Source organism: Eretmochelys imbricata, chromosome 14, assembly GCF_965152235.1.
Source record: "Eretmochelys imbricata isolate rEreImb1 chromosome 14, rEreImb1.hap1, whole genome shotgun sequence".
Classification (NCBI taxonomy): Eukaryota; Metazoa; Chordata; order Testudines; family Cheloniidae; genus Eretmochelys; species Eretmochelys imbricata.
Window position 1 is genome coordinate 35,905,049 of NC_135585.1, and position 27,943 is coordinate 35,932,991.

The window sequence follows — 27,943 nt, forward strand, 5'->3', positions numbered from 1 at the left end:
ACCTAGACAAATTGGAGGATTGGGCCAAAAGAAATCTGATGAGGTTCAATAAGGATAAGTGCAGGGTCCTGCACTTAGGACGGAAGAATCCAATGCACCGCTACAGACTAGGGACCGAATGGCTAGGCAGCAGTTCTGCGGAAAAGGACCTAGGGGTGACAGTGGACGAGAAGCTGGATATGAGTCAGCAGTGTGCCCTTGTTGCCAAGAAGGCCAATGGCATTTTGGGATGTATAAGTAGGGGCATAGCGAGCAGATCGAGGGACGTGATCGTCCCCCTCTATTCGACATTGGTGAGGCCTCATCTGGAGTACTGTGTCCAGTTTTGGGCCCCACACTACAAGAAGGATGTGGATAAATTGGAGAGAGTCCAGCGAAGGGCAACAAAAATGATTAGGGGTCTAGAACACATGACTTATGAGGAGAGGCTGAGGGAGCTGGGATTGTTTAGCCTGCAGAAGAGAAGAATGAGGGGGGATTTGATAGCTGCTTTCAACTACCTGAAAGGGGGTTCCAAAGAGGATGGCTCTAGACTGTTCTCAATGGTAGCAGATGACAGAACGAGGAGTAATGGCCTCAAGTTGCAGTGGGGGAGGTTTAGATTGGATATTAGGAAAAACTTTTTCACTAAGAGGGTGGTGAAACACTGGAATGCGTTGCCTAGGGAGGTGGTGGAATCTCCTTCCTTGGAAGTTTTTAAGGTCAGGCTTGACAAAGCCCTGGCTGGGATGATTTAACTGGGAATTGGTCCTGCTTCGAGCAGGGGGTTGGACTAGATGACCTTCAGGGGTCCCTTCCAACCCTGATATTCTATGATTCTATGATTCTATGATTCTAAGGAGGGAACTGAAGCCAAGGCCGTGCAATAGCGCTGTCTGCAGTGTCTTGAGAGAGTGCGCGCCAACCTCAGGGCAGACTGCTGGGAACCAGGGCACAAATCCAAACTGGCTGAGAATTCTAGACCTAGATTTCACCAACCAAACATGCAGGGTAACCTCCTCCGGCATCCTTACAGCCTAGCCATTCAGTCCCCTTGGGTACTCCGATCTGTCTCGCAACCCAGGTGAGCCTGCCTTTGAGAGACAGATGGTCTCTCACACTCAGAATCACAACAGTATTCAGGTTACTCCCAGTCCCACAGGCCCAGGCACCCCAGGTGAACTGCACCTTAGACATCACACCAAAGACAGCGCATGTAGCCAGTCTTATTATATGACAATTTATTAAAAAGCAAATAAGATTTATTTACAAGGCTAAAGAGGGTAAACATACATACACAATGAAGCTACAAAGTTTCAAAAGGTAACAGAAGCATCTATAGCAGACATGGGGACTTTGGCATGACCTGGCACCTGGTCTGTCTGTGTCACACCTACCCCCTCCCTGCCCTTTTCAAACCCACTGGGCTCCAGGAAGGGAGAGAACAGACATTTCTCCTCTTGCTCCTACGTTCCAGGCCCTAGGTGTCCCACGAGGAGTGTAACAGGGGGTCTACTCCCTTGGCAGGTACAGCGCTCTTAAAACTAAAAATGGAAAATTAAAACCAGTTTAAAACATTCGTGCTTTTATCCAAAGCAATATCTGGCAACAGCAAAAAAAAGGAACTGGTGGTGTAAACCTGCAAACTTCAAAATCAATTGGGTTTTCAAAAGACCCCAAAAACTGACCCATAAAAAAAACTTTGTTAAAAAGTTCCTGGGCGGGGGGGGGGGGGGGGGGAGGCAGTGGCGCGGGAATGTAGAACATCCCCCCATAGCTCTATGCCAGACCACCGAATGGGAATGATGAATATTTTTCAAAGATTCCATACAAAATTTTCTAGAGTAAAAAGCTTCTGTGGGGGAATGTCAGGGCAGCGAAAGCTGAGGCTGGTGCCTTGGCTCAGTTAGGCAGAGCTCCTGGTCCAGCTGAGGTAGGTTAGAAAGGCTGGATTTGAGCCGTTCCACTGGCGGAAAAAGAGATGGCACGGGTGGGGGGACAAGATGTGCAAATAGCATCTCTGGTTTTCACCTAAGTCCACAGTGCTCTCCCCAGTGATGCACAGAGCATTCCCTGATATTCCGGAATTGCTCAGATGTGATCTTGTAAAGAGATCAGCCCGGCTTTTCCGGGACTAATTCCACAGTACTCTCCTTACAAGCCCCCTACCATGGCAGCCTCCTGTGAATGTGTAAACGCATCGGGTTTGGTGCAGATCCAGGGTCTCTCACTGGTGCATCGCCAGCTTCTGACCCCATTCACATCGTTCAGATATGCGCAGTCTCCTCCTCCTCCTATCGGAAACCTGCAAGAGAGAAGCCAGGGAGCTGGTGTCAGGTAGGAGTTGGACATTTCCCATCAGTCACAGGCAGGGAGAGACGCTCTCGCACAGTGCAGGGAGCTGCTGCACTCACAGCCCCTCACAATTCCCCTTCCTGTACATGCCACAGGCCCCAGCTAGAAAGGGGGCAGTGGGGCAGCAAGGCCAGGAAAGGTTCTAAGATCAACTGACCTCCATGGAGCATTTATGCCGGGTGGGTATTAACCCAGTTCCTACTCTCCCCCCGCACACACCCAGCTGGGTCTGGATGGGCCCCTGCAGGCCCAACCCACCCAAACTGCCCCGGGCGCAGGTTCCAGGTGACTCTCAGCGTGGCGAGGAGCAGGAGTAATGCTGCACAGAAGAGCTGGGTCCAGGGCTCCCTGGACAGTTTACATCAGCTCTCAGGCCAGAGGCCTGTCAGGACAGGCTGTATTGCAGGGGGCGGCTGGAGTGAAATGCCAGCAGCACAAACCCAGCGGCCATGGGGTGACCCCAGCCACTCACACAGAGCTTCCCGTCAGAGCTGGAGGCCAGCGCTTCCCACCTGGGAACAGGGTGGGATCCAGGCCCACAGGGAAATCCTTCCCCATGGTCCCATCCTGGCTACTCACAGTAGACATGTGCTCGGCTAGGAGAAGGCCCAGCACTACTCTTTGGGCAGGCCGGGATCTCCCTGCCCTCAGGCCACCAGCCTCTGGCTCGGGGTGAGATCTGCCCCAGAGAAGGGAGAGCCCAGCTCACAGCCACCTGAGCAGATGGCTGTGGGTGGCTCCCCCACCAGCATCACCCCAGACGAGCTCTGAGGGGATGGCAATGATGCACCCAGAGCCTTCTGCTGGGGCGGGCGTCCGCAGGGTGGCAGATTTCAGGGTTAACACCCCACTGAGACGCCTGTTTACCCAGTTCCGGTAAATTGGCGTCACATTAGCTATCCTCCAGTCATCGGGTACAGAAGCGGATTTAAATGATAGGTTACAGACTACAGTGAGTAGTCCTGCCATTTCACATTGGAGTTCCTGGTCCTGGTGACTTGTTACTGTTTAGTTTCTCAATTTGTTCCAAAACCTCCTCTAATGACACCTCCATCTGGGACAGTTCCTCAGATTTGTCACCTAAAAAGGACGGCTCAGGTTTGGGAATCTCCCTCACATGCTCAGCCGTGAAGACTGCTGCAAAGATTTCATTTAGTTTCTCTGCAACGGCATGGTGCCAGCTGCGGTGTGGACAGACCCCAAACAGGCCGGCTAACAGATGGGCTCATGAGGCAATCACAAAGACAGACTGCTGCCGACACCAGGGCATCCTTGCTGGAATATGTGAAAATATCTGACTGGGATAAAACAGGTCATCAACTGACTTGTTTTCTAAGCCTCCTCTGGGCACATTTTCTAGCTTCCCATCAACCGCAAAGGGCTCTTTTAAAAATGCCATTCAGCTGTAAGTACCTAAGACTGGCCACATGGGTCAGACCAATGGCCCATCTAGCCCAGTGTCCTGTCCTCCGATACTGGCCAGCGGTAGGTGCTTCCGAGGGAATGAACAGAACAGGGTCAGTATCGAGTGATCCATCCCATTCACACCCAGCTTCTGGCAGTCAGATGTTTATGGACACTCAGAACATGGGGTTGCATCCCTGACCATCCTGGCTGGTAGGAACTGGTCGAGCTATCCTCTGTGAACTGATCTACTTCTTGTTTGAACAGAGTTATACTATTGGCCTTCACAACATCCCCTGGCAACAAGCTCCACAGGTTGACTGTGTGTTGTGTGAAGAAATACTTCCTAATAACATCAGCCACACTATCAGAGGCTAGTTCACCTGTACATCCACCAATGTGATATATGCCATCATGTGCCAGCAATGCCCCTCTGCCATGTGCATTGGTCAAACTGGACAGTCTCTACGTAAAAGAATAAATGGACACAAATCAGATGTCAAGAATTATAACATTCATAAACCAGTCGGAGAACACTTCAATCTCTCTGGTCACGCAATCACAGACATGAAGGTCGCTATCTTACAACAAAAAAACTTCAAATCCAGACTCCAGCGACAAACTGCTGAATTGGAATTCATTTGCAAATTGGATACTATTAATTTAGGCTTAAACAGAGACTGGGAGTGGCTAAGTCATTATGCAAGGTAGCCTATTTCCCCTTGTTTTTTTCTTTCCCCCACCACCCCCGCGACGTTCTGGTTAAACTTGTATTTATGCTGGAAATGACCCACCTTGATTATCATGCACATTGTAAGGAGAGTGGTCAGTTTGGATGAGCTATTGCCAGCAGGAGAGTGAGTTTCTGTGTGTATGGGGGTGGGGGGGGGGGTGAGAAAACCTGGATTTGTGCTGGAAATGGCCCAACTTGATGATCACTTTAGATAAGCTATTACCAGCAGGAGAGTGGAGTGGGAGGAGGTATTGTTTCATGGTCTCTGTGTGTATATAATGTCTTCTGCAGTTTCCACAGTATGCATCCGATGAAGTGAGCTGTAGCTCACAAAAGCTCATGCTCAAATAAATTGGTTAGTCTCTAAGGTGCCACAAGTACTCTTTTTCTTTTTCCTTTTGTTTGTGTCAGACCTGCTGCCTATTCATTTAATTGTGACAGGTTTCAGAGTAGCAGCCGTGTTAGTCTGTATTCGCAAGGAGAAAAGGAGGACTTGTGGCACCTTAGAGACTAACCAATTTAGTTGAGCAGAAGCTTTCGTGAGCTACAACTCACTTCATCGGATGCATTCAGTGGAAAATAACAGTGAGTAAATTTATATATACACAGAACATGAAAAAATGGGTGTTTATAACTATTTATCCCCCCCACCCCCCCACCACCACCACTGTTCCTCACATGCTCTTGTAAACTCCTGGAAATGTGCTGGAAATGGCCCACCTTGATTATCACTTCAAAAGGTTTTCTCTCTCTCCCCCCACCCCACTCCCCCGCTGGTAATAGCTCATCTTAAGTGATCACTCTCCTTACAGTATGCATGTTAAACACTCATTTTTTCATGTTCTGTGTGTATATAAATTTACTCACTGTTATTTTCCACTGAATGTATCCGATGAAGTGAGCTGTTAAATGTTAAATTTAATTACATTATGGTCACTATTATCGAGCAGTTCAGCTACATTCCCCACTTGGACCGGACCCTGTGCTCCACTTAGGCCTAAATCAAGAATTGCCCCTTCCCTTGTGGGTGCCAGGATTAGCTGCTCCAACAAGCCGTCATTGATGGTGTCTAAAAATCACTTCTCTGCATCCCATCCAGAGGGGACATGTTCCCAGACAATATGGGGATAGTTGAAAACCCCCATTATTATTCGGTTTTCTACTTTTGTAGCCTCTCTAATCTCCGTAAATTTCACAGTCCCCATCCTGGTCAGTAGTATATTCCTGCTGCTAGATTCCTATTCTTCAAGTGTGGAATTTCTATTCTGAGAGATGCTAGGATACAGTTGGATTTCTTTAAGATTTTTACTCTAATTTACTCTATGCTTTCCTGGACATGTAGTGCCACTCCCCCGCCAGCGTGACCTACTCTGCCGTTCCTTCAGCGCTGATGGTCCAGGGTCAAACCCTGCTATCGGATCAACTGGGGTTTGGTTATTTGATCACACCCACATCCCACTGAAATCCCTCTTGGGCCTTGTCTGGGCCATCTCTACTGTACCCCACTTCTCATGGCAGCCCCAGGCACTCAGCATTTGTGACTATCAGGCATCTTTAACGCAGATGGCCCCACTAAAGCCAGACAGATCTGAAAGCTTTGGCCAGTCTCCCAGCAGACAACACTTGCTTCCACCCATCACTAATACACAGAGTACATAGCACTGACTGGTGCGTCGGCCTGAACTCGCTATCTCAGACGCCAGGGACCCAAAGCCCAGGGAATTCACAGAGGACTTACAGGTTGTTGAATTTGGTGCCATTGGCCCATTTCCAGAGCTGCCCAGGGTCCCTCCAGAGGCCAATCCAGTGGTCAAGTCTGCCTTTATAGCGCAGCAGGAAAGCCTAAAAACAGCAGAGGGAGAGGTGGGGTCAGAGCACAGGCTATGTGCACCAGAGACTCACAGGGATACACTGACGGGCTCTGTTTTCAGGGAACGGCTGGGGATTTTCACCTCCCTCTTGCCCAGCTCTGGGTAATTCAGTATTAACTTTCCCATCCCAACCCCAGCTCCCCCTCACACCAATCCGCCCAGGGCTGGAGCACCTCTTGGGTGCTGCTGGGTCTAAGCTGCCCCAGCACCTCTCTATAGAAGGCCACATTCTGTGTCAAAGCCTCGCCTTACAGAACAGCTGAGCTCCCCTCCCCATCACAGGGGAAGGGGAAGGGGAAGGGGAAGGAAAGAGCCCAGCTGAGCTCAATAAGGGATGCTGGGAAGGGCCAGGGATGAGAGTAGAGCCACCAAATCCTCAGCTAGAAGGGGCCAGGGCTAAAAGGAGCCCTCCTGCCCCCCCATCCTCATCTGGCTACCCAAGAGCACTGGCTCTTCAAGTCAATCTGGGATCTCAGTACCCCTTTGGCCCCATGCCACCCAGAAGACACTCAAGGCAGCCTAGCCCGAGAGAGGGGCGGTCTCCTTTTGAGAGGGCTGACAGTGAGTGATCCCTGCAGTCAGACACAGACACTAGAGGTGCCCCGGGCCAGCCAGCCAGGCCTGGCATTCAGCAACTGGAAGCTCATTACTTCAGAGCTGCTCCTCGAGCCCAGGTTCTCCTGCAGCAGCTGCTGAGCCAAGACCAGAACATTGCAGTTCAAGCATCTCGCACCATTTCCTGCTCACTGCTGATCTCAGCCAGGGAGGCGCTGAGCGCAGAGCAGTAGGTCAGGCTGCAGGTCCAGTTCCTTTCGGCCTCAGAGAAATAGTAGCATTTCCCTCGGTATCCGCTCCAGCAACGGGCCCTGGTTCAGCTGACCGAAGCTGAGGTCTCCACACTGAGAATGAGACAGCGACACGTGGTGTGAGCGAGACCCGCTACCCGCCAATGAGGAGAACAGGGGGAGATCAGCCCCTGCGCCCCAGGCTTCTGAGACACCTCGAACCAGGGTGGGTACTGAAAGGCCGTGAGGGAGCCAGGAGGACGCTGGGAATCCAGCTCCGGATGGGGGTTATCTGACTCTGGTCTCCCTATCTTGGGTTCACATTCAACAGGGATGCAGCTGACAAACCACTCATGCCATGAAGCCCAGGACAGAGAGCTGGGCCCAAGCTCAGCGTTACAACACGGGGTGGGCAGAGAGCTGCAGAGGGAGGGGACAGTTACCAGGGGGCCAGCAGGGGGGCAATAATTAATGGGTAGGAGATTAACTGCAACATGATTTGCCAGGTCTAGTACCCCAAGGAGTTCTGCTAGCCTGGACTGGACCCGTCAGGCAGGGCTGCGAGGACACGTCTCCCCGACGGCACCAGGGCTGGAGCTGCCTTAGAACAGTGGTTCTCACCCACCGGTTCGTGTACCCCTGGGGGTAAGCAGAGGTCTTCCATGGGGCACATCAACTCATCAAGAGATTTGCCTCGTGTTACGACAGGCTACATAAAAAGCACTAAGTCAGTACAAGCTAAAATTTCCTACAGACAATGACTCGTTTATACTGCTCGATAGACTATACACAGAAAGATACAGCGTTGATAGTCCAATTGATCTATTTCAAAATTAATTACGCAACAATCAGAGAGAGTCAGCAATTTTTCAGGAATAGTGGCTGTGGCACGTGTGTATTTTTATGTCCGATTTTGGAAGCAAGTTGTTTTTAAGTGAGATGAAACTTAGGAGAGTGCAAGACAAATCAGCCTCCTGACAGGGCAACAGTCCTCTGGAAAGGCTGAGAACCACTGGACTCGAACATGCACCGTTCTGTTGATTGCTCCCTCCGTCAGACGCTCTGGGAGAGGAGCCCGGAAGGCCAGGCAGGCTGGGGCTGGCCTCTCCTTCCCCTCAGCCCAGTGCCCTCCCCTGGGCACTCCCAGCCAGGCTGCCAGGAGGCCTGGTGAGCTCAGGGGCACAGAGATAAGGACCCGCATGTCCTGGTGGCAGTTGCTCAAACTGCCCCCCTGCACCATCCCCACCCCCATTCTGCCCCCTGCCAAGCGCTGGCTGGGCCCACACTGCCGAGTGCCCTGTCCCCGCACACTGGGGTCTCACACTGGCCATACACAGCAGAAGTGGGGAGAACGAACCAGGCAGAGATGGGCCAGGGCTGTCACAGGGGGTCTGACACACCCAGCCCAGGAGGGCCCTGCACAGCCCCACGGCCACCGCTGTGTGCGCCAGACAGCAGCTGTGAGCCAGGGATCGGTGCCCTGAGAGCCCCGGGGGGTGATCCAGTCCCTGCTGCCCACAGATGGGGCATTGCTGGGCACTGGCTGCTGCCACTGAGAGCCTGGCGCCATGTGGGGCAGCCTCAGTGTCTCTCTCCAGCCTGTTCCCTGACAGTGACACCCCATTACCTGGCTCCCCTCCAGTCTCCAGGTCTCCACTGCCCTCAACAGGCCACTCCCTCAGCGGCTCTTCGCTCCCAGCAGGTCCAGCTGCTGGCCCCATCGTCTCTCTCAGCGACGCTCAGGCAGCACATGCTGCTGGAGACGCTGGGCTGGGGTCAGCACCTCTCTGTGACTGGGTCCGATTCAGCAGCAGCGAAGCCAAGCTGGGGCGGGGGTCCTGGCCCTGCTTCCCCCCACACCCTGCTCCGGACTCTCCAGCCGATCTGAAAGTCGAGACGGACCCAGCAGGACAGGTCAGTGGGGGGTGGGGCACAATTTGTGGTTTCTCATTCCCTGCCCAGCAGCCCAACCCCCTGCCAGAGGCGGTGCCATAATGATTGAACCCCCTTAAACGCCATCGGCCCCTCCAACCCCAGGGCTTCAGAGACCTGATCTGCTATGGACCCGACCCACCAGGGGAGTGGGGAGAGCCACCAGACACCTAAAACAGGCCCTGCCCTTAGAGGAGAAGGAAGGGGGAAAAATGGAGCCCCCCGCCACCAGCCCAGAGAGGAGAAGAAGGGAAGGGGCGCTCCCCCCCTCCAGAGCCCAGCAAGCGGGAGGAAGAGGACAGAGACGATGGGAGTCGGGGTTCAGGCGGGGGGGTGTCCAGCCCCTGTCCCCCCCAGTCTCCAGCACGCCTCGCACGTTTCTCACCAGCTCAGCAGCGACCGTCTGCGCCCGGAGCCTCCGCAGCATCTGTGGGTTTCGACTAGGGCCTTTTAAAGCCTCGCGCTGACTCCGCCCCCCCCCACCACCACACTTTTAGGAAGTGTTGGTTAGCAAAAAAACTCGGGGCTGCGGGGGGGGTTCTCCGTCCCCTCCCCCTCTTCCTCTCCCTCTCTCCATTTCCGGGCTAGGGGGATGTCACAGAGTCCCTGGGCGATGCTCTGGAGCTGCTCCCCATGAAGCCAGGCAAGACTCTGGGGAAGTCTGCTCTCTGGGAGCAGCCTGTCTGCAGGACACAGCTCACCGGGCTCCACCTTCCTGGGCCTGACCTCGGAGCATTCATGAGTGGGGTCGAGAAAGTGCAGAGGGAAGTGTTGTTTACTCCTTCACGTAACACAAGACCTAGCGGTCACACAATTAAATGACAGGTTTCAGAGTAACAGCCGTGTTAGTCTGTATTCGCAAAAAGAAAAGGAGGACTTGTGGCACCTTAGAGACTAACCAATTTATCTGAGCATGAGCTTTCGTGAGCTACAGCTCACTTCATCGGATGAATGAATAGGCAGCAGGTCTGACACAAACAAAAGGAAGTATTTCTTCATACAACACACAGTCAACCTGTGGAGCTTGTTCCCAGAGGATCTTGTGAAGGCCAATAGTATAAACTGTCCAGAGAGCCCTGGACCCAGCTGTTCTGTGCGGCGTTACTGCTGCTCCTCGCCACGATGAGAGTCACCTGGAACCTGCGCCTGGGACGGAGTAGGAACTGGATTAATACCCACCCGGCATAAATGCTCCATGGAGGTCAGTTGATCTTAGAACCTTTCCTGGCCTTGCTGCCCCACTGCCCCCTTTCTCGCTGGGGCCTGTGGCAGGTGCAGGAAGGGGAATCGTGAGGGGCTGTGAGTGCAGCAGCTCCCTGCACTGTGCGAGAGTGTCTCTCCCTGCCTGTGACTGATGGGAAATGTCCAACTCCTACCTGACACCAGCTCCCTGGCTTCTGTCTTGCAGGTTTCCGATCGGAGGAGGAGGAGACTGCGCATATCTGAATGGTCTGAGTGCGGTCAGCAGCTTGCGATGCAGCAGTGAGAGACCCTGGATCTGCACCAAACAAGATGCATTTACACAGGCACAGGAGGCTGCCGTGGACGGGGGCTGGTAACAAGAGTATTATAGAATATAGCCCTGGAAAAGCCGGACTGTGATTTCTTGTGACCATCACATCTGAGCAATTCCGGAATATCGGGGAATGCTCTGCGCATCACTGGGCAGAGCACTGTGGACTCAGGTGAAAACCAGAGATGCTATTTGCACATCTTGTCCCCCCACCCTTGCCGTCTCTTTTTCTGCCAGTGGAACGGCTCAAATCCAGGCTTTCCTACCCCTCCTCAGCTGCACCAGGAACTCTGCCTGAGCCAAGGCACCAGCCTCAGCTTTCACTGCCCTGACATTCCCCCACGGAAGCTTTTTATTACAGAAAATTATCTATGGAATCTTTTAAAAATATTCCTCATTCCCATTTTATGGTCTGGAATAGAGCTGAGGGGGGATGTTCTCCATCCCCCCCCCACCCCAGCAACTTTTTAAAAAGATTTTTTTATGGGTCAGTTTTTGGGGTGTTTTGAAAACCCAATTGATTTTGAAGTTTGCAGGTTTACACCACCAGTTCCTGGTTTTTGTTGCCAGATATTGCTTTGGATGAAAGAATGAACGTTTTAAACTAGTTTTAATTTGCCATTTTTTAAGAGCGCTGCACCTGCCAAGGGAGTAGGACTCCTGTTACACTCCTCTTGGAACACCTAGGGCCTGGAACGTAGGAGTAAGAGGAGAAATGTCTGTTCTCTCCCTTCCTGGAGCCCAGTGGGTTTGAAAAGGGCAGGGAGGGGGTAGGTGTGACACAGACAGACCAGGTGGCAGGTCATGCCAAAGTCCCCATGTCTGCTATAGATGCTTCTGTTACACAACTAAGCTACAAAGTTTCAAAAGGTATGTATGTTCACCTGCTTTAGCCTTGTAAATAAATCTTATTTCCTTTTGAATAAATTGTCATATAATAAGACTGGCTATGTGCGCAGTCTTTGGTGTGACATCTAAGGTGCAGTTCACCTGGGGTGCCTGGACCTGTGGGACTGGGAGTAACCTGAATACTGTTGTGATTCTGAATGTGAGAGACCATCTGTCTCTCAAAGGCAGGCTCACCTAGGTTGCGAGACAGATCGGAGTACCCAAGGGGACAGCATGGCTAGGCTGTTAGGATGCCGAAGGAGGTTACCCTGCATGTTTGGTTGGTGAAATCTATGTCTAGAATTCTCAGCCAGTTTGGATTTGTGCCCTGGTTCCCAGCAGTCTGCCCTGAGGTTGGCGCGCACTCTCTCAAGACACTGCAGACAGCGCTATTGCATGGCCTTGGCTTCAGTTCCCTCCTTGCAGGAGAGAGGAGCTGAGCCTGCGCAGAGATGGAGTTTGGGGGAAAGATGCATGTGACCCAGGGACCCCTTGGTGCCAAGTGGCAGGCAGCACAGAAGGTTTTCCAGGAATTCCCTGGGTCTGATCTTTACATCAGTCGTTTTAAACCTTTCCAGATGACTGTACCTCTTTCAGGAGCAGTGTAAACAAGTCACGATCTGAAATTTTAGTTTTTACTGACTTTGCTAGTGCTTTTTATGTAGCCTGTTTTAAAACTAGGTAAATATCTGGATGAGTTGATGTATCCCCTGGAAGGTCTCTGCATATCGCCAGGAGTACATGTACCCTGATTGAGATGCCTGATCGTCACAGTGGTCTACAGAATAGTTCACAAAAGCGGGTGTGCCAGCTCTGTGTCAAGAGCCAGTCGCCCAATGGTCACCATAATCGGAGCAAGACCTCTGTACCGATACTATGTAAGGAGCTGTGTCTCTAGACGGACAACGATGCCCTTAAGGTCTTGGAGTTAAGGCAGGTCACGGGAGGTGATGTACCCCAGATGCTCCTTTCAGACAGGAGACAACTGAAGTTACCGCCCTGTCTGGCCCTCTGTGTATCGTGTGCCTGATGTTGGACGTCTCTTTGCGCACTGAGCCAGGTGTAAAATTAGATTGCAAAATCCACAAAAAAGGGAAATCTACAGGAAGAAACTTACAGCAGGGGGCTGTGTGTGTGTCCATCTGTGGTGTTGAAGCATAAAGACAAAGGATCGGCCTGATCTCTCTCGGTGTGCAGAGACCTACTGGATCCGTCCCCTCGGAGACAAACTGACAGTACGCATGTCTCATGAATTAAGGGTCCGAGGCTGCCTGGCTGTGAAGTGCTGCAAGGATTTCGGGTGAGCTGTACTTGGCTAGACAGGAGAATACCTTGTTTGTTAGGTCTAGGCTCTAGAACACATGTTATGACTATGTTATATGTAACCATTTGTTTCCAACACTTCCACTTGACTCTTGGCTTTGTTGAACTGAGGCATGATTTCGCTGTGAGCCTATGGCAGTGCTGTGTGTTAAGTGGAGCAGTGATCTGAGCTGGACTGGTAAGCTGGGGCCGAGGATGTTACTGTTCCTTTGGAAACAGTGAATCTGTGAATCCTGCCAGTGCCCAGGGGACCAGGGACTGGACGCTCCAGACAGATGCTCAGAGGGCTTGAGGGCAGAGTGGGCCTATTGCTACCCTGCAGTGACGGCAGGCCCAGCAGCGAGTGCGTGTGGCCAGTGGAGTGGGGGAGCTGACCCCTGGCAGGCACAGACAAGGCTCCCTCAGGCAAAGGGCAGGTGGTGGCGAGGTGCCTCCCAGCCCTGGGTACCCTGGGAAGCATTGCAGGGTATTAACTTACTGCAGGTTTGGGGCAGTTAAAAATTACACCCCAAGGCCCCAGCCCAGTGAGGAGGACCGAGAAGAGGAACTGTGACTGCGCGGGGCACCTGAGTCCCAGCACCGCCCAGAGTTCTGCTCTGCCTAAAGCCCCAGTCCCGCCCCGTGAGTAGGGCTTTACCAAATTCATGACCATGAAAAATGCATCACAGACTGTGAAATCTGGCTCGGCGGGAGAGGGGGGGAATATGTCCCAGTACTGCCCCCTTATGTCTATGCTGCCTTCAGAGCTGAGCGGCCAGAGAGCAGCAGCTGCTGGTCTGGTGCCCAGCTCTGAAGGCAGCGCTGCTGCCAGCAACAGTGCAGAATTGAGGGTGGCATGGTGGGGGAGGGGGAGGGGAAGGGCCGATCTTACGGATGGGTGCTGTGGGCAACTGCCCCGAGCACGGTGGTCAGGAGAGAACCCCGCCACCCACCAGCTCCAGGCCCTTTTAACCTCTGAGTGCTGAACCCTGGAACAGGGGAGGGGCAGGGCTGGGAGCATCCCGGGCAGGGGCTCCTACCGTGTGCCAGGCTCTAGATGCAAGTTCGGGCTGGGCTGGGGAGAAACTGGACCTCGTCCCCTGCATGGACTGCTCCCAGGGCCAGACCAGAGCCACCGCCAGGAACCTCCCCCAGCAGCAGAAAGCTCCGTGGCTGCCGGCCGGGAGCCCAGCTCTGAAGGTAGCACCACTGCCAGGAGCAGTGCCGAAGTCAGGGTCGCAATACCGTGACACCCCTCCCCCAATAGCCCTGAGACCCCCCCCTTGACCCTCTTCTGGGATGGGATCCACACAGTTACAACAGGGTGATATTTCAGATTGAAATAGCTAAAACTGTGAAATTTAAAGGACTTTTAAAAATCTCATGAGCATGAAATTTACCAAACTGGATGGGTGAATTTGGTAGGGCCCTACCCAGGAGACTGAACAGGGGGGTACTTCACATTACAGCTACACAAATGTGGATCCTCAGTTGCACTGTTTATATCATGGCCGCTTCTTTCTGGCAGATCCATTTGAGCTCCGCGGCACACGTCTCAGACAGAACCTGGCTGCCTTTTTTCCACCCGCAGCTGTTCCCATCAGCAGAGCCTGAGAAGCTGCAGAGTGAGAGAGAGTCCGTGTCACTGTGGGTCCCTGTTTCAAGGAAAGGCCCAGGGGTGAGTCTTTCCTCCCCCTCCCCGTAATGGGAAGCTGGGCTCTGGTGTTGTCCTTCATCTCTAACTTCCCTGCGGAGCGTCAGTCGAGAAGACGTCCCAGGCTGTGAGGTGAGTTAGGGCAGTGGCTCTCAACCTTTCCAGACCACTGCACCCCTTTCAGGAGTCTGATTTGTCTTGCGTACCCCAAGTTTCTCCTGACTTAAAAAGGACTTGCTTAGAAAATCCGACATGAAAATACAAATGTTGCCATAGCCACTATTGCTGAAAAATTGCTGACTCATTTGTACCAAATAATTATAAAATAAACCCATTGGAAATAAGTATTGTACTTACATGTCCGTGTGTGGCTGTCATAAATATAAAGGGAAGGGTAAACCCCTTTGAAATCCCTCCTGGCCAGGGGAAAGCTCCTCTCACCTGTAAAGGGTTAAGAAGCTAAAGGTAACCTCGCTGGCACCTGACCAAAATGACCAATGAGGAGACAAGATACTTTCAAAAGCTGGGAGGAGGGAGAGAAACAAAGGGTCTGTGTGTCTGTCTATAGTCTGTCTGTATGCTGCTTTTGCCAGGGATAGACCAGGAATGGAGTCTTAGAACTTTTAGTAAGTAATCTAGCTAGGTATGTGTTAGATTATGATTTCTTTAAATGGCTGAGAAAAGAATTGTGCTGAATAGAATAACTATTTCTGTCTGTGTATCTTTTTTGTAACTTAAGGTTTTGCCTAGAGGGGTTCTCTATGTTTTTAATCTAATTACCCTGTAAGATATCTACCATCCTGATTTTACAGGGGGGATTTCTTTATTTCTATTTACTTCTATTTTTTTATTAAAAGTCTTCTTGTAAAAAACTGAATGCTTTTTCATTGTTCTCAGATCCAAGGGTTTGGGTCTGTGGTCACCTATGCAAATTGGTGAGGCTTTTTATCCAACATTTCCCAGGAAAGGGGGGGTGCAAGTGTTGGGAGGATTGTTCATTGTTCTTAAGATCCAAGGGTCTGGGTTTGTAGTCACCTAGGCAAATTGGTGAGGCTTTTTACCAAACCTTGTCCAGGAAGTGGGGTGCAGGGTTTTGGGAAGTATTTTGGGGGGAAAGACGCGTCCAAACAGCTCTTCCCCAGTAACCAGTATTAGTTTGGTGGTGGTAGCGGCCAGTCCAAGGACAACGGGGGGGAATATTTTGTACCTTGGGGAAGTTTTGACCTAAGCTGGTAAAGATAAGCTTAGGAGGTTTTTTCATGCAGGTCCCCACATCTGTACCCTAGAGTTCAGAGTGGGGGAGGAACCTTGACAGTGGCGTACAGAACAGTATGAACAAGTCAGTGTCTGTCTGAAATTTTAGTTTGCACTGACTTCGCTAGTGCTTTTTATGTAGCCCGTTGTAAAACTAGGCCAATATCTAGATGAGTTGACCTACTCCTCGGAAGAGCTCTGTGTGCCCCAGGCATACCTGTACCCCTGCTTGAGACCCACAGAGTTGGGGGTCTGGAGCAAGGACCATACGAGGCTGAATCCCATGGGGTGGGTGACCTGGTACTTGTTCATTGGAAGCACCACCTTGATCTCCTGCATCTCAGCTTTCCTTTGAAAACAAAGTCTCATGGGTGAGAGAAAACCTGCACCGTGCGACCCTGGTAACGGAAGAGGTGCAGGGAGCTGAGGACTTGTCCTGATTAGGGCTGGATTCACAAAGGGACTTAAGAGGCTAATGGCCACTTCAGGCACCGCTGTCTCTTGGAGTGCGAAGTTCCTTGGAGAATTCCACTGGGTGGGAGACTCAGCTGTGAAGCGGGGGGGCGGGCAGGGGCATCTCATAAACCCAAGATTGGAATAACTGAAGTAATGTTCCTTTTGCACAGAGCCTCAGCTCTTTGGAACCTCTGAAAACGCTTTAGCCACGTGTTTAATTCCATCTGTAGGAGTAGCCTTGGATCGCAGTGGGAGGGCTCAGGTGTGTATGTGTTTGCAGGATGGGCGCTCAGGGCAGTCCCTGACGCCAGGGGAAAGGGGATGTGAAGTCCCACTGTCTGGATTTGGGAGCCTGCCTGCACACCGAAGTCACTAGTCGCTGGGTGCATGACTGCAAGGTGCTGGGCTGGGGAAAATCAGCCCTGGGTGGTTATTTTGAGTAGAAAACCAGAGCCACTTCTGGGGTCTTTCAGCTTCTAATGCCCTTTCCCTTCTGCAGCTGGATTTCAGCGTATGATAAAATCCCTCTCAATGCCAAGTCAGTGCCATAAATCACTGAACTGGGTGCAGGAATCAGTAGGCGACGTTCTCTTGCCTGGGTTATGCCAGGGCTCAGACTAAATTATTCTTCCCAAAACTTTTAAAAGCTGAGCCCCTTCCTCAAGGCAAATAAACCAATCGTGCCCCTCACCCGTCAGCAATGTGTTAGTGACCCCACCCCCCATTTTCTTGTATACATCTTCAAACCCCACCCTTCCCACCATGGCTAGCCCTTCCCCACGCTTCAGGAGACGCTGGAGTAGATGATCCTAACCGTCCCCTCTAACCTTAAGACCTGAGGGACCCCATCCTGGAGCATTTTAAAAATCACAGTTCCCAGACTCTGGAACAGGGGCTGCTTTGCCGGGCTCACCGTTCTCCCTCCGTCACGTTGGCTGTTGAGGATAATGAGCCTGGAGATCTCATTCCCGCTGCTCTGAGTGGTGACCATGTGCACACGACCCAACTCAGCTCTTACTGTGTCCCAGGAATGTCTTCATCTTCTGGGAGACTCATGGCAGCAGTGGGATGATTTAATGGACTCCCTTAGTCATGGGGCCTTTCTCTCTCTTTAGTTTCAGAGCCAGCGTCCTGGAATCGTCTCCTGGTGTGTGGAGTGGTGGCAGTGGTGGGGGTGCTAGTCTCACTATACGAATGTGGGTTTTGGAAAAGTAGAGGGAAAGTGTTTGCCTACTCGCGACTCGTCTTCAGGAAGCTGCTGACTCATCCCTCCCAGCAGCCTGGAAGTCCACAGGATTCACAAGAATCTGAGCTCCCCACAGTGTGTGACAGGGACGGAGACCAGGCCCAGGGAACCAGAAACAGGAATGGAGACCCAGCCCTGGAGAATGGGGAAGGAGACCTGCTAATGGAGGACAGACGCTTGACCCAGGAACCCAGAGGAAGGGATCCATTAGGTGGGGACACGGGTGTGGCCCAGGAAACTGGAGTAGCATTGCCAATCCTCCAGGATGACCGGGAGTCTGCAAGAGTTAAAGATTAATTGTCATGTAATAAAATCTTCAGGAATATGTCCAATTAAAATTGGCAACCCTAAACCGGAGTGGGGGGAGGGACCCATTACATGGAGACAGACTTGGGTTGGGGAACCAGCTAGAAGAGCTGATCCCTCTTACAATGCCCCTCAACGGTGGGGACTAGACTAGGCAAAAATTTTCATCTAAACCTATTTTAGATTCAGCAGTTTGCGAATTCATATCCGGTCTGCTGAATTGTTCACGTCCTGAACCTCCCCTGAGTTCTTAAAAAGTCGAAGCATTTAGTTTAGACACTTTCCAAACAATCCATTTTGATTTTTCAGTTTGAAACAATTTTTTGTTTAAAAATGTCCTTCAGTTTTATTTTAAAAATTCAAAAAGTTACAACCCTTGAAATGTTCCTGTGTTTTTTGTTTTTTTTTTTATAAAAGCTTTTTGGTTCATCAAAAATTTGGAAAAAAAATAGTTTTGTTCAACCTGAAACCAGTTTTTTTCCATCTCTTTTTTTGGAATTGTCAGCGACCAAAAAATTCTGTTTGCCCAGCTCTTGGGGTGGGTGAGGATTTTAGTGGTTATATTGTGGGTCTCTGAGTCTCCTTGTTGCTCAAAGTTTTCTTACTGTAACAAATTTATTTGAGATGAGGGCAAGATGGGCAAAAGCTTCCTAAAAGTGTGGGAGGGCTGCTGGCACCCAAACTGTGGCCCAGCCCCTGTGCCACCCTTTCTCCTCGAAGTCCGGCCCCCTCAAAACGTCCCTTTCCGAGGCCCCCCCTCATGCCGCCTTTCTCCCTGAGCTCCCACTTCACACTGCCCCTTGCCCCCAAAACACCGCCCCCCTCCCGCTCCCTTCTCTCCCCCCTCATCCAGTCGCTCACACTTATGGCCAGGAAAAACTGGTGGGCCCTGGTCTCCCCTGTTCCAGCACCCCTGGATGAGAGTGGGAGAGGATGAAGAACTCATTTCAAATATAACTCCCCCCCCACCTCAAAAAAGCACAATTTGCCAGAAACAACAAAACGGGCCAGTCACGCTGTGTTGTGTGTTACATTCCCGTCCTGGGGCGGTTTATGTCTTTGAGAATGTGAACCCTGCAGGCCTGGGTGTTTTTCTGCGTAATGTGACCTCAATGCTCCTCATGAGAGCCATTGTTTGTAAATGTTTCAGTAGCAGACATATTTATCATTCATGGACAGACAGACATTTATTCATAATTAGAACTGGTCAAAAATAGCAGGGGTGGGGAGGGTCATGAAAATTGAAGAAGAAACCAATTCCCCCCTGCCCCATATTCTTCAAACTTATTTGCAAATGTTTTTAATGATCACATTTTTGTTTAGTTTTGGTGGGAAAACCTCCACATTCTCTCTCAAGTGGGCAGGGAAATCCAAAATGTTTTTTTTTAAAAGGGAACTCTTTTCAAATGATCAATGTAATCCAAAGTGGCATTTTTAGTTCAAAGGTTGCATTGTGAGTGTAAAACCGTTTTGAACCAGCTCTATTACTATATAACAAGATGAGTTTATTTGTCATGATGCATTGTTTGGGACACGTTCCAAGTGGTATTTCAGTTTTTGCACCGCTCTTCTCTTCTTGCGTCTGCTCCTCTCATAAGCTGTGGCCTTAATCTCAGCCCTGGAAACACTTTAACGTGCATGTTTAACTTTAATGACTGCTGTGAATAATTCCATTTCAATGGGACAACTCGGAGGTCGGGTTTGCGCTACGGCTCTATATCAGTGTAACTACGTCATTTATTTAATTTTCTTTCTTTTATTTGTGAAAGTTATTGAGAGGTGAAAGCAGGTAAAATACATGAACAGGTTCGGACAGTCCAAGTTTATCAGTGCAAAGTGACAGCAGAGATGAGGTATCTGCTAGTTTTCCATAAGTCTCTCAGGGTTACCCAGGATAACTTTGGGGAATCTCTCTCTTGCATCTGGAATGTTCCCTGAAAGTGTCCAAACAGCTCAGAGATGCATAACTATTCCCTGGATCCATTCTTACAGCTGTCTTCCCCAGAAAGCAGTCTGGCAAGTGTTCCTGTCAGCTCTTTGTTAAGTTATCTGCCAAAACACTAGAGTTTTCAGGTGCCGAAGTAGCCCTTTGAATCATGGTGAAATTATCCTCCCAGCCACCACCAAAATTTGAAATGTTGCCCTTGCGTGAACGGTACCCTACCGTACTCCCCCAAGAGGAGCTGCATAAACAGGTAACTCTGCAAGTTCTCTGCATGCCTCTGCAAGAGACCCCCACGCCTCTCCATTTCCTTGGCCACATGGATCCTGTCCCCATGCTGGCGGCTAATCCAGAAAAAGGGGGAAAGAGCTCACCACTGCAACCACCTGAGGGATGTGCTGGGGTGAGCTCAGCTGGTCAAAGCAGGCAATAGGGACAGAATCGGAGACTTGAAGCTCCTCGAGTGACCTCTGACCTTTCCAGACCTGCCTTTCAATCAGACACAGCCATTGTAAAGTTTAATGTGATAGTAACTAGACCCATTTTAAACCCTTCACCACACAAGACAAAGCCCGTAGGATTCATCATGAACTATTTATTTCTCCTCCCCTGGATTCCTGCAGACACCTTGGAGCTTTCCCTCGTCTTTCCCAGGCTGGGCTCACTTGATTGCAGGAGCTCAGCGGAGGGTCCAGTTTTGCTCTTTCGCTTCCATTCTTCACGCCTTTGGGTGGCTGCATTTGCAACTGAGCAGCCTGATGGAAACACTGAGTCCTCTGTCCAAAGACTCCCTGAGAACAGGGGGAGGTTCGCCTGAACTCTCAGGAGTGGAGGCTTGGCCCATAGGGTAGGGTTACCACATCTGAACTTTCAAAAAAGAGGACACTCTGGGGGCGGGGGGCGGAGTTGTAGCCCTGCCCCCTATATACTCCCTCCCACTTCCTGCCCCCTGAGTGCCCCCCACAGAACTGCCAACCCATCCAACCCCCGCAGCTCCTTGTCCTCTGATCACCCCCCCCGCCCAGGACCCCGCCCTCTATCTAAGCCTTCCTTCTCCCTGTCTCCAACTGCCCCCTCCTTAGACCCCCCCCTAACTGCCCCCCTAGAACTTCTCCCCCACCTGTTCCCTGACTGCCCTGCCCCCTATCCGCACCCCCGCCCCCTGACAGACCCCTGGGTCTCCCACACCTATCCAACCACTACCTGTCCCCTGACTGCCCCCGCAGAACCCCCGACCCATCTAACCCCCCTGCTCCCTGTCCCTTGTCTCCCCGACCCCACTCTATATGCCCACCCCCTGACAGGCTCCCCCCAGAACCCCTGACCCATCTAACCCCTCCTGCTCCCTGTCCCCTGACTGCCCCTTGGGACCCCATGCCCTTCTCCAGCCCCCCGGCCCCCGTACCCTGCTGTTCAGAGCAGTGTGTCTGAGGTGCGGAGCCAGACACAGTGCCGCGCTCCCTGCAGAGTGCACAGCTCCCCTCCCCAGCCCCCAGAGTGCTGCATTGGGAGGGAAATCCCGGCCCTTTGGAGAGTTTTACAAATTCCTCCCGGAGGGCGATTTAAAACCCCAAAAGCCAGACATGTCCGGGAAAATCCGGACGCATGGTAACCCGACCACAGGGACTCCAGGATTTGCAGCTCCTGCCACGTCTATGGTGAATCCTCCAACTCATCACCAACCAGCTCTTCCCCTTCCTGCCAGCCGGCCCCACGGTCTGACCGTGCAGGAGAACAGAAACCCTTTGGGACAGCAGGAGAGTCTCCTCAATGCCGCACTCTTTGCATGACTTCCCGCGGTCGCCGGGAAACACGACTACCCTGCCCGAGGAGTCTCTCAAGGAGCTGCCGGCGCAGTCACTGGGCACCCACTCGTAATGGTCTCGGGCAGTGGCATTGCAGAGGGAGCTGAGCAGACCGTCCCTTCTGTGACTTCCTGAATTGCTGCCTGGACAGATTCTCCTCTGCGCTAGAGAGAGTCTCAGAGGAAAAGCAGCTGTGGTGGGGGAGGGGGCAAGACAAGCTCTCCCCCTGAGCCCTTGACTAGCAGGCAAGCAGGACTCTGGGAGCCAGGGATCGGTGTGTCTTGCTGGGAGAGCAGAGCTGGAGAGCAGAAAAGGGCACTGGAGGAATTGTAGAAAAGTCAGTGTCATGGCGGAGTCATGGGCAGCCAGATCTAGTGGTCAGAGGCAGAGTCCACACTCACGAGACAGGAGTCGAGAGTCAGCTGGGTCAGGACACTGGAAGAGCAGAAGCAAAAGACCAAATTGTGTTCAGCACCTCAAGTCAGATGAGTCACTCCAAGTCTGGATGCCAGGAAATCAAGCCTGGGGAGTGGGAGCAGGAACAGCCAACACACGGTCCAGAGGGGGCGGGGAGGAGCTCGGGTGTTCAGACAGCTTCTTGTTCCTGCTGCTGGTTTAAGGAGGTCCTGGGGGCCAATTAGCTGCTCTGGGACTCTGCCAACAGAGCCTCAAACTCGGTCTGGACTTCATCAGTCCTAGGTAAGCAGTTTTTTGTAGGCTTCCAGGTGGCGTGCTGGAGGGTGGCTGCTCCCAGGAACCCTGCACACCCGTGTTAATGAGCCATGGGTCATGACAGTGAGTGATCTCTCCCCGCTCAAACCTCCTGCACGAAACAGTCTCCAGGGTCCCGGACGCATCCTCTGAGAATAAAAAAACACAGTCATGAGGACAAATAGGCTATGGAACAGGAGCCCCCTCTTCGTTGCAACAACCCCAAGTGCCCAGAAGAGTAGACGGTTCTTACCTCCAGGACATGCCTGGAATCTTCCATCTGAGCCTCAATGGGACCCCTGTTTCTTGGTCTGACAGGATGAGATCATCTGTCCCCACTGCTCCCTGCGCTGGGCTGGCTGCAGCACACATCTGTGTAAGAGGCTGGGCCAGAGAGATGTTACAGTCAGGGTCCAGGCAGCCCAGAAGGAGAACAGAGGGTCTGAAACCACAAGACGAAGCAATCAAATCCGCGGATTCGACAGAGAAGTTTTGTACCCTACAGGGACATCAAAGAAGGTCTGTTAGGAAAGCTGAGATGTTAGTCTGGAAACAGCTAAGGCAAAGATTGTGACTTGTTAAGATTCAGTTTAAGTCACTACAAAGTATGTTTTGTTTTATTTGTCTGTTTGAAATTTGTCTCTTTCTCCTGCTTAGTTTCACTTAAATCTCTTCTTTGTTACTGTGCTTCCCAAAGCACCTCAGCATTGTGTGTTTGAGTGAAGTGTGAGTCTCCAGCCTACCCAACAGGCTGAGCTGTGCCCTGTCTCTCTGAAGGTAGCGAAAAATTTCTGAGCGGTGCTGGGCCCAGAGTCCAAGGGCAGTTCACCAGACATCTCCTCTGAAGCCCAAAGAGACCAAAGGAGCAGGAGAGATTCAGGCCCCACTGATCCAAGGGAACTTCCCACAGAAGAGGCTACACAGGGCTCCAGACACAGCCAGCAGGATCCCTCCCACAAGCTGGGCCATGTCCTTCCCCTCCCAGCCCCACAGCTTCCTCCCCACCCCAGCCTCAGGAACCCCTCCCACCCCCCTGCTCTCCCCACCCACTCTCCAATACCAGGCTGTTTCCAGAATGGAAGCAGGTGTGTACCAGAGTTCACTCACCGCTAGATGCTGGCCAGGCCTCGTCTCACCGCTTTCTAGCTGGGCTAGCAACCCCGCTGATACTCACTCTTGCAGTTTGTTGGCTGGGAACTCAGCCCTCCAACCAGGTGACTGGCCTTTACTCCACTCCTTCCTGGGTCGTGCTCCTTCCAAACACAGTCCAAAAATGTCTTGAACAGAAACAAGGTCTTCCACCCTCGTCGGGAGTTCTGCCTCAGCCTGATTTCGGCTCGGCCTGCCCTTCTTGGGTTTCCATGGTCTTCTGTGTCCCCTTCCTTAGGGACAGTGAGAGAACCCAGTCCTACCCTGGACTCCAAATCCGGTCCAGCCCGGCTGACAGGTTTGCTGAGGGGATGGTGAAACCCCATTGCTGATCAGAAGGAGGTCAGAGTCTGTTCTTTAGGAGCTGAAGGTCCGTTTGTCCTGCTGCGGGAAGTGGAGCTGGAGAGCGGAGATGTTAGGTGAAAGAGACTGCATGATTGAGTTGGAGACTGAGGGATGGGAGCCTCCTCCCAGAAACGCTCCCAGGAGAACAGGTTTGAGGAGTTCTCTGGGGAGTGTCTTGCTAGGAAAAAAACAAGGATGGCACATTGATGGAGATGTCTCTGTCCCAGGGATGGGGGAAGCTCCCAGCCAGGCTATGCAGCAGGGATCCCATTTCTCCCCCAAGAAACCCAGATGCCCAAAGAAGTCAATGGCTCTTACCTCCATGAGGGAACGGGGTCTTCCCTCTCAGCCTCTTTGAGAACTATCACTACTTGGTTTCCTCGGACAAGGGACCTGCCCCCACTGCTCTCTGAGGTGGTTCAGCTTCTGACTGCAGCCATCTGGGAGGCTGTCACACACCCCAGGGCCTAGAAGACACGGGGGGAGGAGGCTCCTCTTCATGTCAGACTCTGAGAGCCCATAGAGGGGCCAAAGGAAGAATAAAGGGCAGGAGCTGAAGCTAGCCCTGAGCCTCTGTCCCATCCTCACCTCCTCAAATGTGGAGCTTCCTGAGCTTCAGTTGGGCAGACAGTCTGTCGCCCTGACACAAAGGTCCTTCTGCGCCATATGGGGCAGGAAGATCTCTGCCTGGGAGCACGGGGAATGGGATGGGGGTGAGATCAAGGAAAGAGGGGAGGGGTATGGGTGGGAGGGAAAGAGCTCCTGCCCCAGATGAAGGAATTTGTGGGGCCGAAGGAAGGAGCAGCTCCGCAGAGAGGGCAGAGAATTTCTGTGAGTGCCAGGGGCCTCCATATCCGCTTCCACTAGCCCCACATTTGCAGTGAGACAGAGCAGTACCTGCAGCAGGGAGCGGGACTTGCTGAACAGGGAGGGGAACCTTTAAGAGCATCAGATGAGCCACAGCCCTTGCAGTGCCTCGGGCATCTGGTGCAAGTGCCGGATGATGTGAAGCTGGCCCATGACCTTGGCTGTGACATCCTCGTGCTGCAGGGGAACGAGAACATGTCAGAGGCGGAGACACTCCCCAGGAATCAGGGAGAATTAAGGGCACCTGGAACCAGCACCATCATTTCCACCCAGCAACTGCTCATGTCTGAGTGGTGGATTCACTCTCCGGACGCCCAGGATGAAGGCTTTCTGTCCTCTCTAGTGACCTCCAGTACCAACCCCCCTCCTTGTCGGGTGGGCTCTTGCCACCGCCCCATCCGTGCCCCTGACAGCTGTTCCACCTCCAACCCACCTGGGGAGACCGCTCAAGTTCCTAGAACACTCTCCTCCACCCCTACCTCCATCCCCACCCAGGTAGGGCAGGGAGGGGGCTCTAGCAGGGTGGCGGGGGGCAGAAGGGATTCTGGCAGCAGTGAAGTGGGATGGGGAGAGGTTGAGACCTTTCCCCAAGTCACCCCAGTGACAAAAGCTAAAGCCACAGGATGGCAGCCCTGCTGAATGGGCCAGTGAATGGCAATAGGATGGGAATGAGGCCCTGGCCCCCACCCCAAGCTCCTGTGTCGATTGCAGTTGCTTACCGTGACCCCCATCAGTCGCTGGGCTTCCCCCAGGAGGGAGTAGACGAGCACCAGCCCAGCCTGGCTGACATGCAACAGAGGGTCGTGGATGGCCAGCACTGCTGTCTGCAGGAAGGATCTCTTCTGACCAATGGAGAAGAATTTTCCAAAGACCTAAAACCAAGAGGACATGAGGCTCGAGCAGATTGGCCAGAGCCAGCCTCCAAGTCCTGGCGGTACAATGGCGTCTAGTGCCCCAAAGGGCGGGAAGAGAGCTGCTGTGGCCAAGGCAGTTCATTCCCCAGGAGGCTTTCAGGGTCCCAGGGTTCAGGGAAGCCCCTTCATTAAAAGGTCGCAGATGCTTAGGGACCAAAGCCTCCAGTGGCTCTTTCGGAAGGGCAATTTCTGGCAGGGGCCAGGATGGGCTGGAAATGGATCTTTAATGTGTGTGAGCAGGCCCACTCTGCTGTGCAGGGCACAGAGACGACAGGGGACCCTGTGTTGCTTCCAGCAGAGAGATCTCCTGCATCTCAGCGGCTAGAGGAGTGTATGTGGGGGGAGGTAGGGAGGGAGTTGGAGCTGACAGACCAAAGGTCTCTTCCCCGCAGCTTAGTGATTTCTCTCGTTGCTGGGAATGGCCTCTGCATCTCCTTGGTTTCTTCACAGGGAATCCAACCTGCAGCCTGACAAGGACAAGGAGACTCATGGCCCAGTCCCCATCCCAGACACTCCTCGGAGACTTTTCTTCCGCGGCAGCAATTCAGCTTGTGTGAGGCGGGACAAGCTCACACAGTCTCTCTCACGGGGCGTCTGTGGAGCGGCGTTCTGTCGATGCCCTTGTCGATCCAGGAGCCGCTCCAGGGCCTCCTCTGTGATGTTGTGGCAATCACCCATTTCACCTTTGACTCCAGGCTGGGGGCACTGTGTTACGGTGTGTTCAAAGGATTGGATATTCTCACCACAGTTGTGAGACGGGGGCGGAGGGGGGCATGTCTTTGATTTTCTCCTTGTGCAGCAAGTAGCCACAACTTGGGTCAGTGACAATGTGCTTCTTTGGAACAGTGGCTGAGGTCCAGATACTCTGCCATTCCCTGGCCGGGTCTGGAGACATGAGGGGGGCGCATGTGGTCCATATTGGCTCTGGAGCTCACTATGTCCCCTACCCACTTCCCAGGTTGGGGCATTCTGCTTCCTGACCAGCAATGGAATTGGGCAAAGCCCACCTCCTTTCTCTGCTTCTACAGGGTGCAGGGAATTAAACAAGGGTCTGATCAAGCAATCGTGACTGACTGACTCAGGGCTCTCCTCTCAGACACTTGGGGATCAGCCAGGGGGACAAGGAGCAGTGAAACACCCAGAGCCATAATCCTCTATTAACTCACCCACCCGGGGATCCTCCTTATGCCACGGAGCAATGCAGCCACGTAAGACACTCAAATGACGGCAACTAGCGAGGTTCCAATGTGGGACCTTTAGCACCAGCCTGTCCCACTGGTTGCTGGATGAGGAACTCTGAGCTGGAAATAAGGAGTGGGCTCTTTTCCTGTCTCCAGGAGGCATCCACTGCAGGGAACCCAGCCAGCCACACCCCCTGAGCTGTGTCAGACTCTGGCACAGTGCCCTTACCTCTCCCACTCTGGCTGTATTCTTGTAGCCCAAGAGCCTTCTGTCCTGGTGCCAGTCATAGCACCAGAGATCTTCTGCGTCATGTATGGTCAGGCCTGGAAGAGAGAGAGAGAGAGACTTTTCTCCTCATTCTGGTTGCAGTTTCTGTGTCCTTCCAATCCCATTGGTGGCTCCACAGTGGAGTGGAAAAGAACACAGGCAGAGAGAGACTTGTCCTCCAGCTGGGGTCAGTCTGAGAGAAATGGTCTGGGGTCCCATTATCCACCTGTGGTCACTCTCAGTCCCCTATTGGGTTCTGTGTCCCAGCTGGGTTCCTTACCCCTCTGTTGGAGCAGCAGCTGGTAGAGCCGGTAAGTCCCCTCCCTGGCCTGCCGGCTGATGTCCTTGTCTGGATCGCTGACAAACAGAGCCAGCTGGGCCACATGGTGACCCATCCTGGGGAACTCGGCAGAGATCTAATGGAAGAGAGAGGAGAGGGGACTCCATCAGCATTTTCCTGTCAGCTCCCCTGGGCCAGAGGGCTCCTTCCCCTCAGCTCCTCTGCAGGAGATGCTGGGGAAGAGGAGCTTGAGATCAACCCTTCATTTGCTCTGCTGCCAAGGGAGCCCGGAGCTGCTTTGGGATGCCAAGCAGGGGCTGGAGCATGGGCCCCTTCAAGGCCCAGGGGCAACACTGAACCAGGACAAGAAGAACTTGACTCAAGCCTAGCTCACTCCCTGCTCTGACTCTGCCTCCCTATGAAGAACCCTCCTAACCCACAGCCCCGGCAGCAGCAGATCCTGCAGCCCGCTGGAGCCAGCCCGCCTCCGCCTGGAGCCAGCAAGCTGTGGTTGGAGGTCACTTACGTCAAACTCAGGGAGGGTGACTGTGTATCTCAGCAGGGCTGTGCTGCTCCTGATGGCCCTGGCTCGCTCCAGCGACACCCGGGACACGACCCACAAGTTGATATTCTGCGGGGAAAGGAGGCAGGTCAGACTCAGTGGCCAGGTGTACCTGCTTTGCAAATGAGCTCCCCACGCCCCCAGCCCCAGGGGCCTGAGACATTCTGCGCAGGGGGGAATATCTGAGGCATTGATGGCAGAGCTTTAGAAGGGGATTCTTTCCCCCAGGATGCAGCTTGTA

At 52.7% G+C, this 27,943-nt stretch overlaps 1 protein-coding gene and 1 long non-coding RNA gene across 2 annotated transcripts in view; both read right to left on the reverse strand.

Annotated features, from left to right (window-relative positions):
• Positions 1 to 1,885: 1,885 nt before the first annotated feature.
• Positions 1,886 to 27,943, reverse strand: part of LOC144273988 (C-type lectin domain family 2 member D-like) — a 209,013-nt gene continuing 182,955 nt past the window's right edge. The window contains exons 5-6 of the mRNA XM_077832710.1: positions 2,149 to 2,284; positions 1,886 to 1,945 (exon numbers count right to left, since the gene is read on the reverse strand). Coding sequence (XP_077688836.1) covers positions 1,886 to 1,945; positions 2,149 to 2,284 — 196 coding nt within the window. The remainder of the gene's footprint in view (positions 1,946 to 2,148; positions 2,285 to 27,943) is intronic.
• Positions 4,121 to 7,212, reverse strand: LOC144275325 (uncharacterized). Its single transcript, XR_013348009.1, has 3 exons — positions 7,076 to 7,212; positions 6,210 to 6,313; positions 4,121 to 4,203 (listed from the first exon to the last, which is right to left on the reverse strand). It is a non-coding gene; the product is annotated as an uncharacterized LOC144275325 (long non-coding RNA).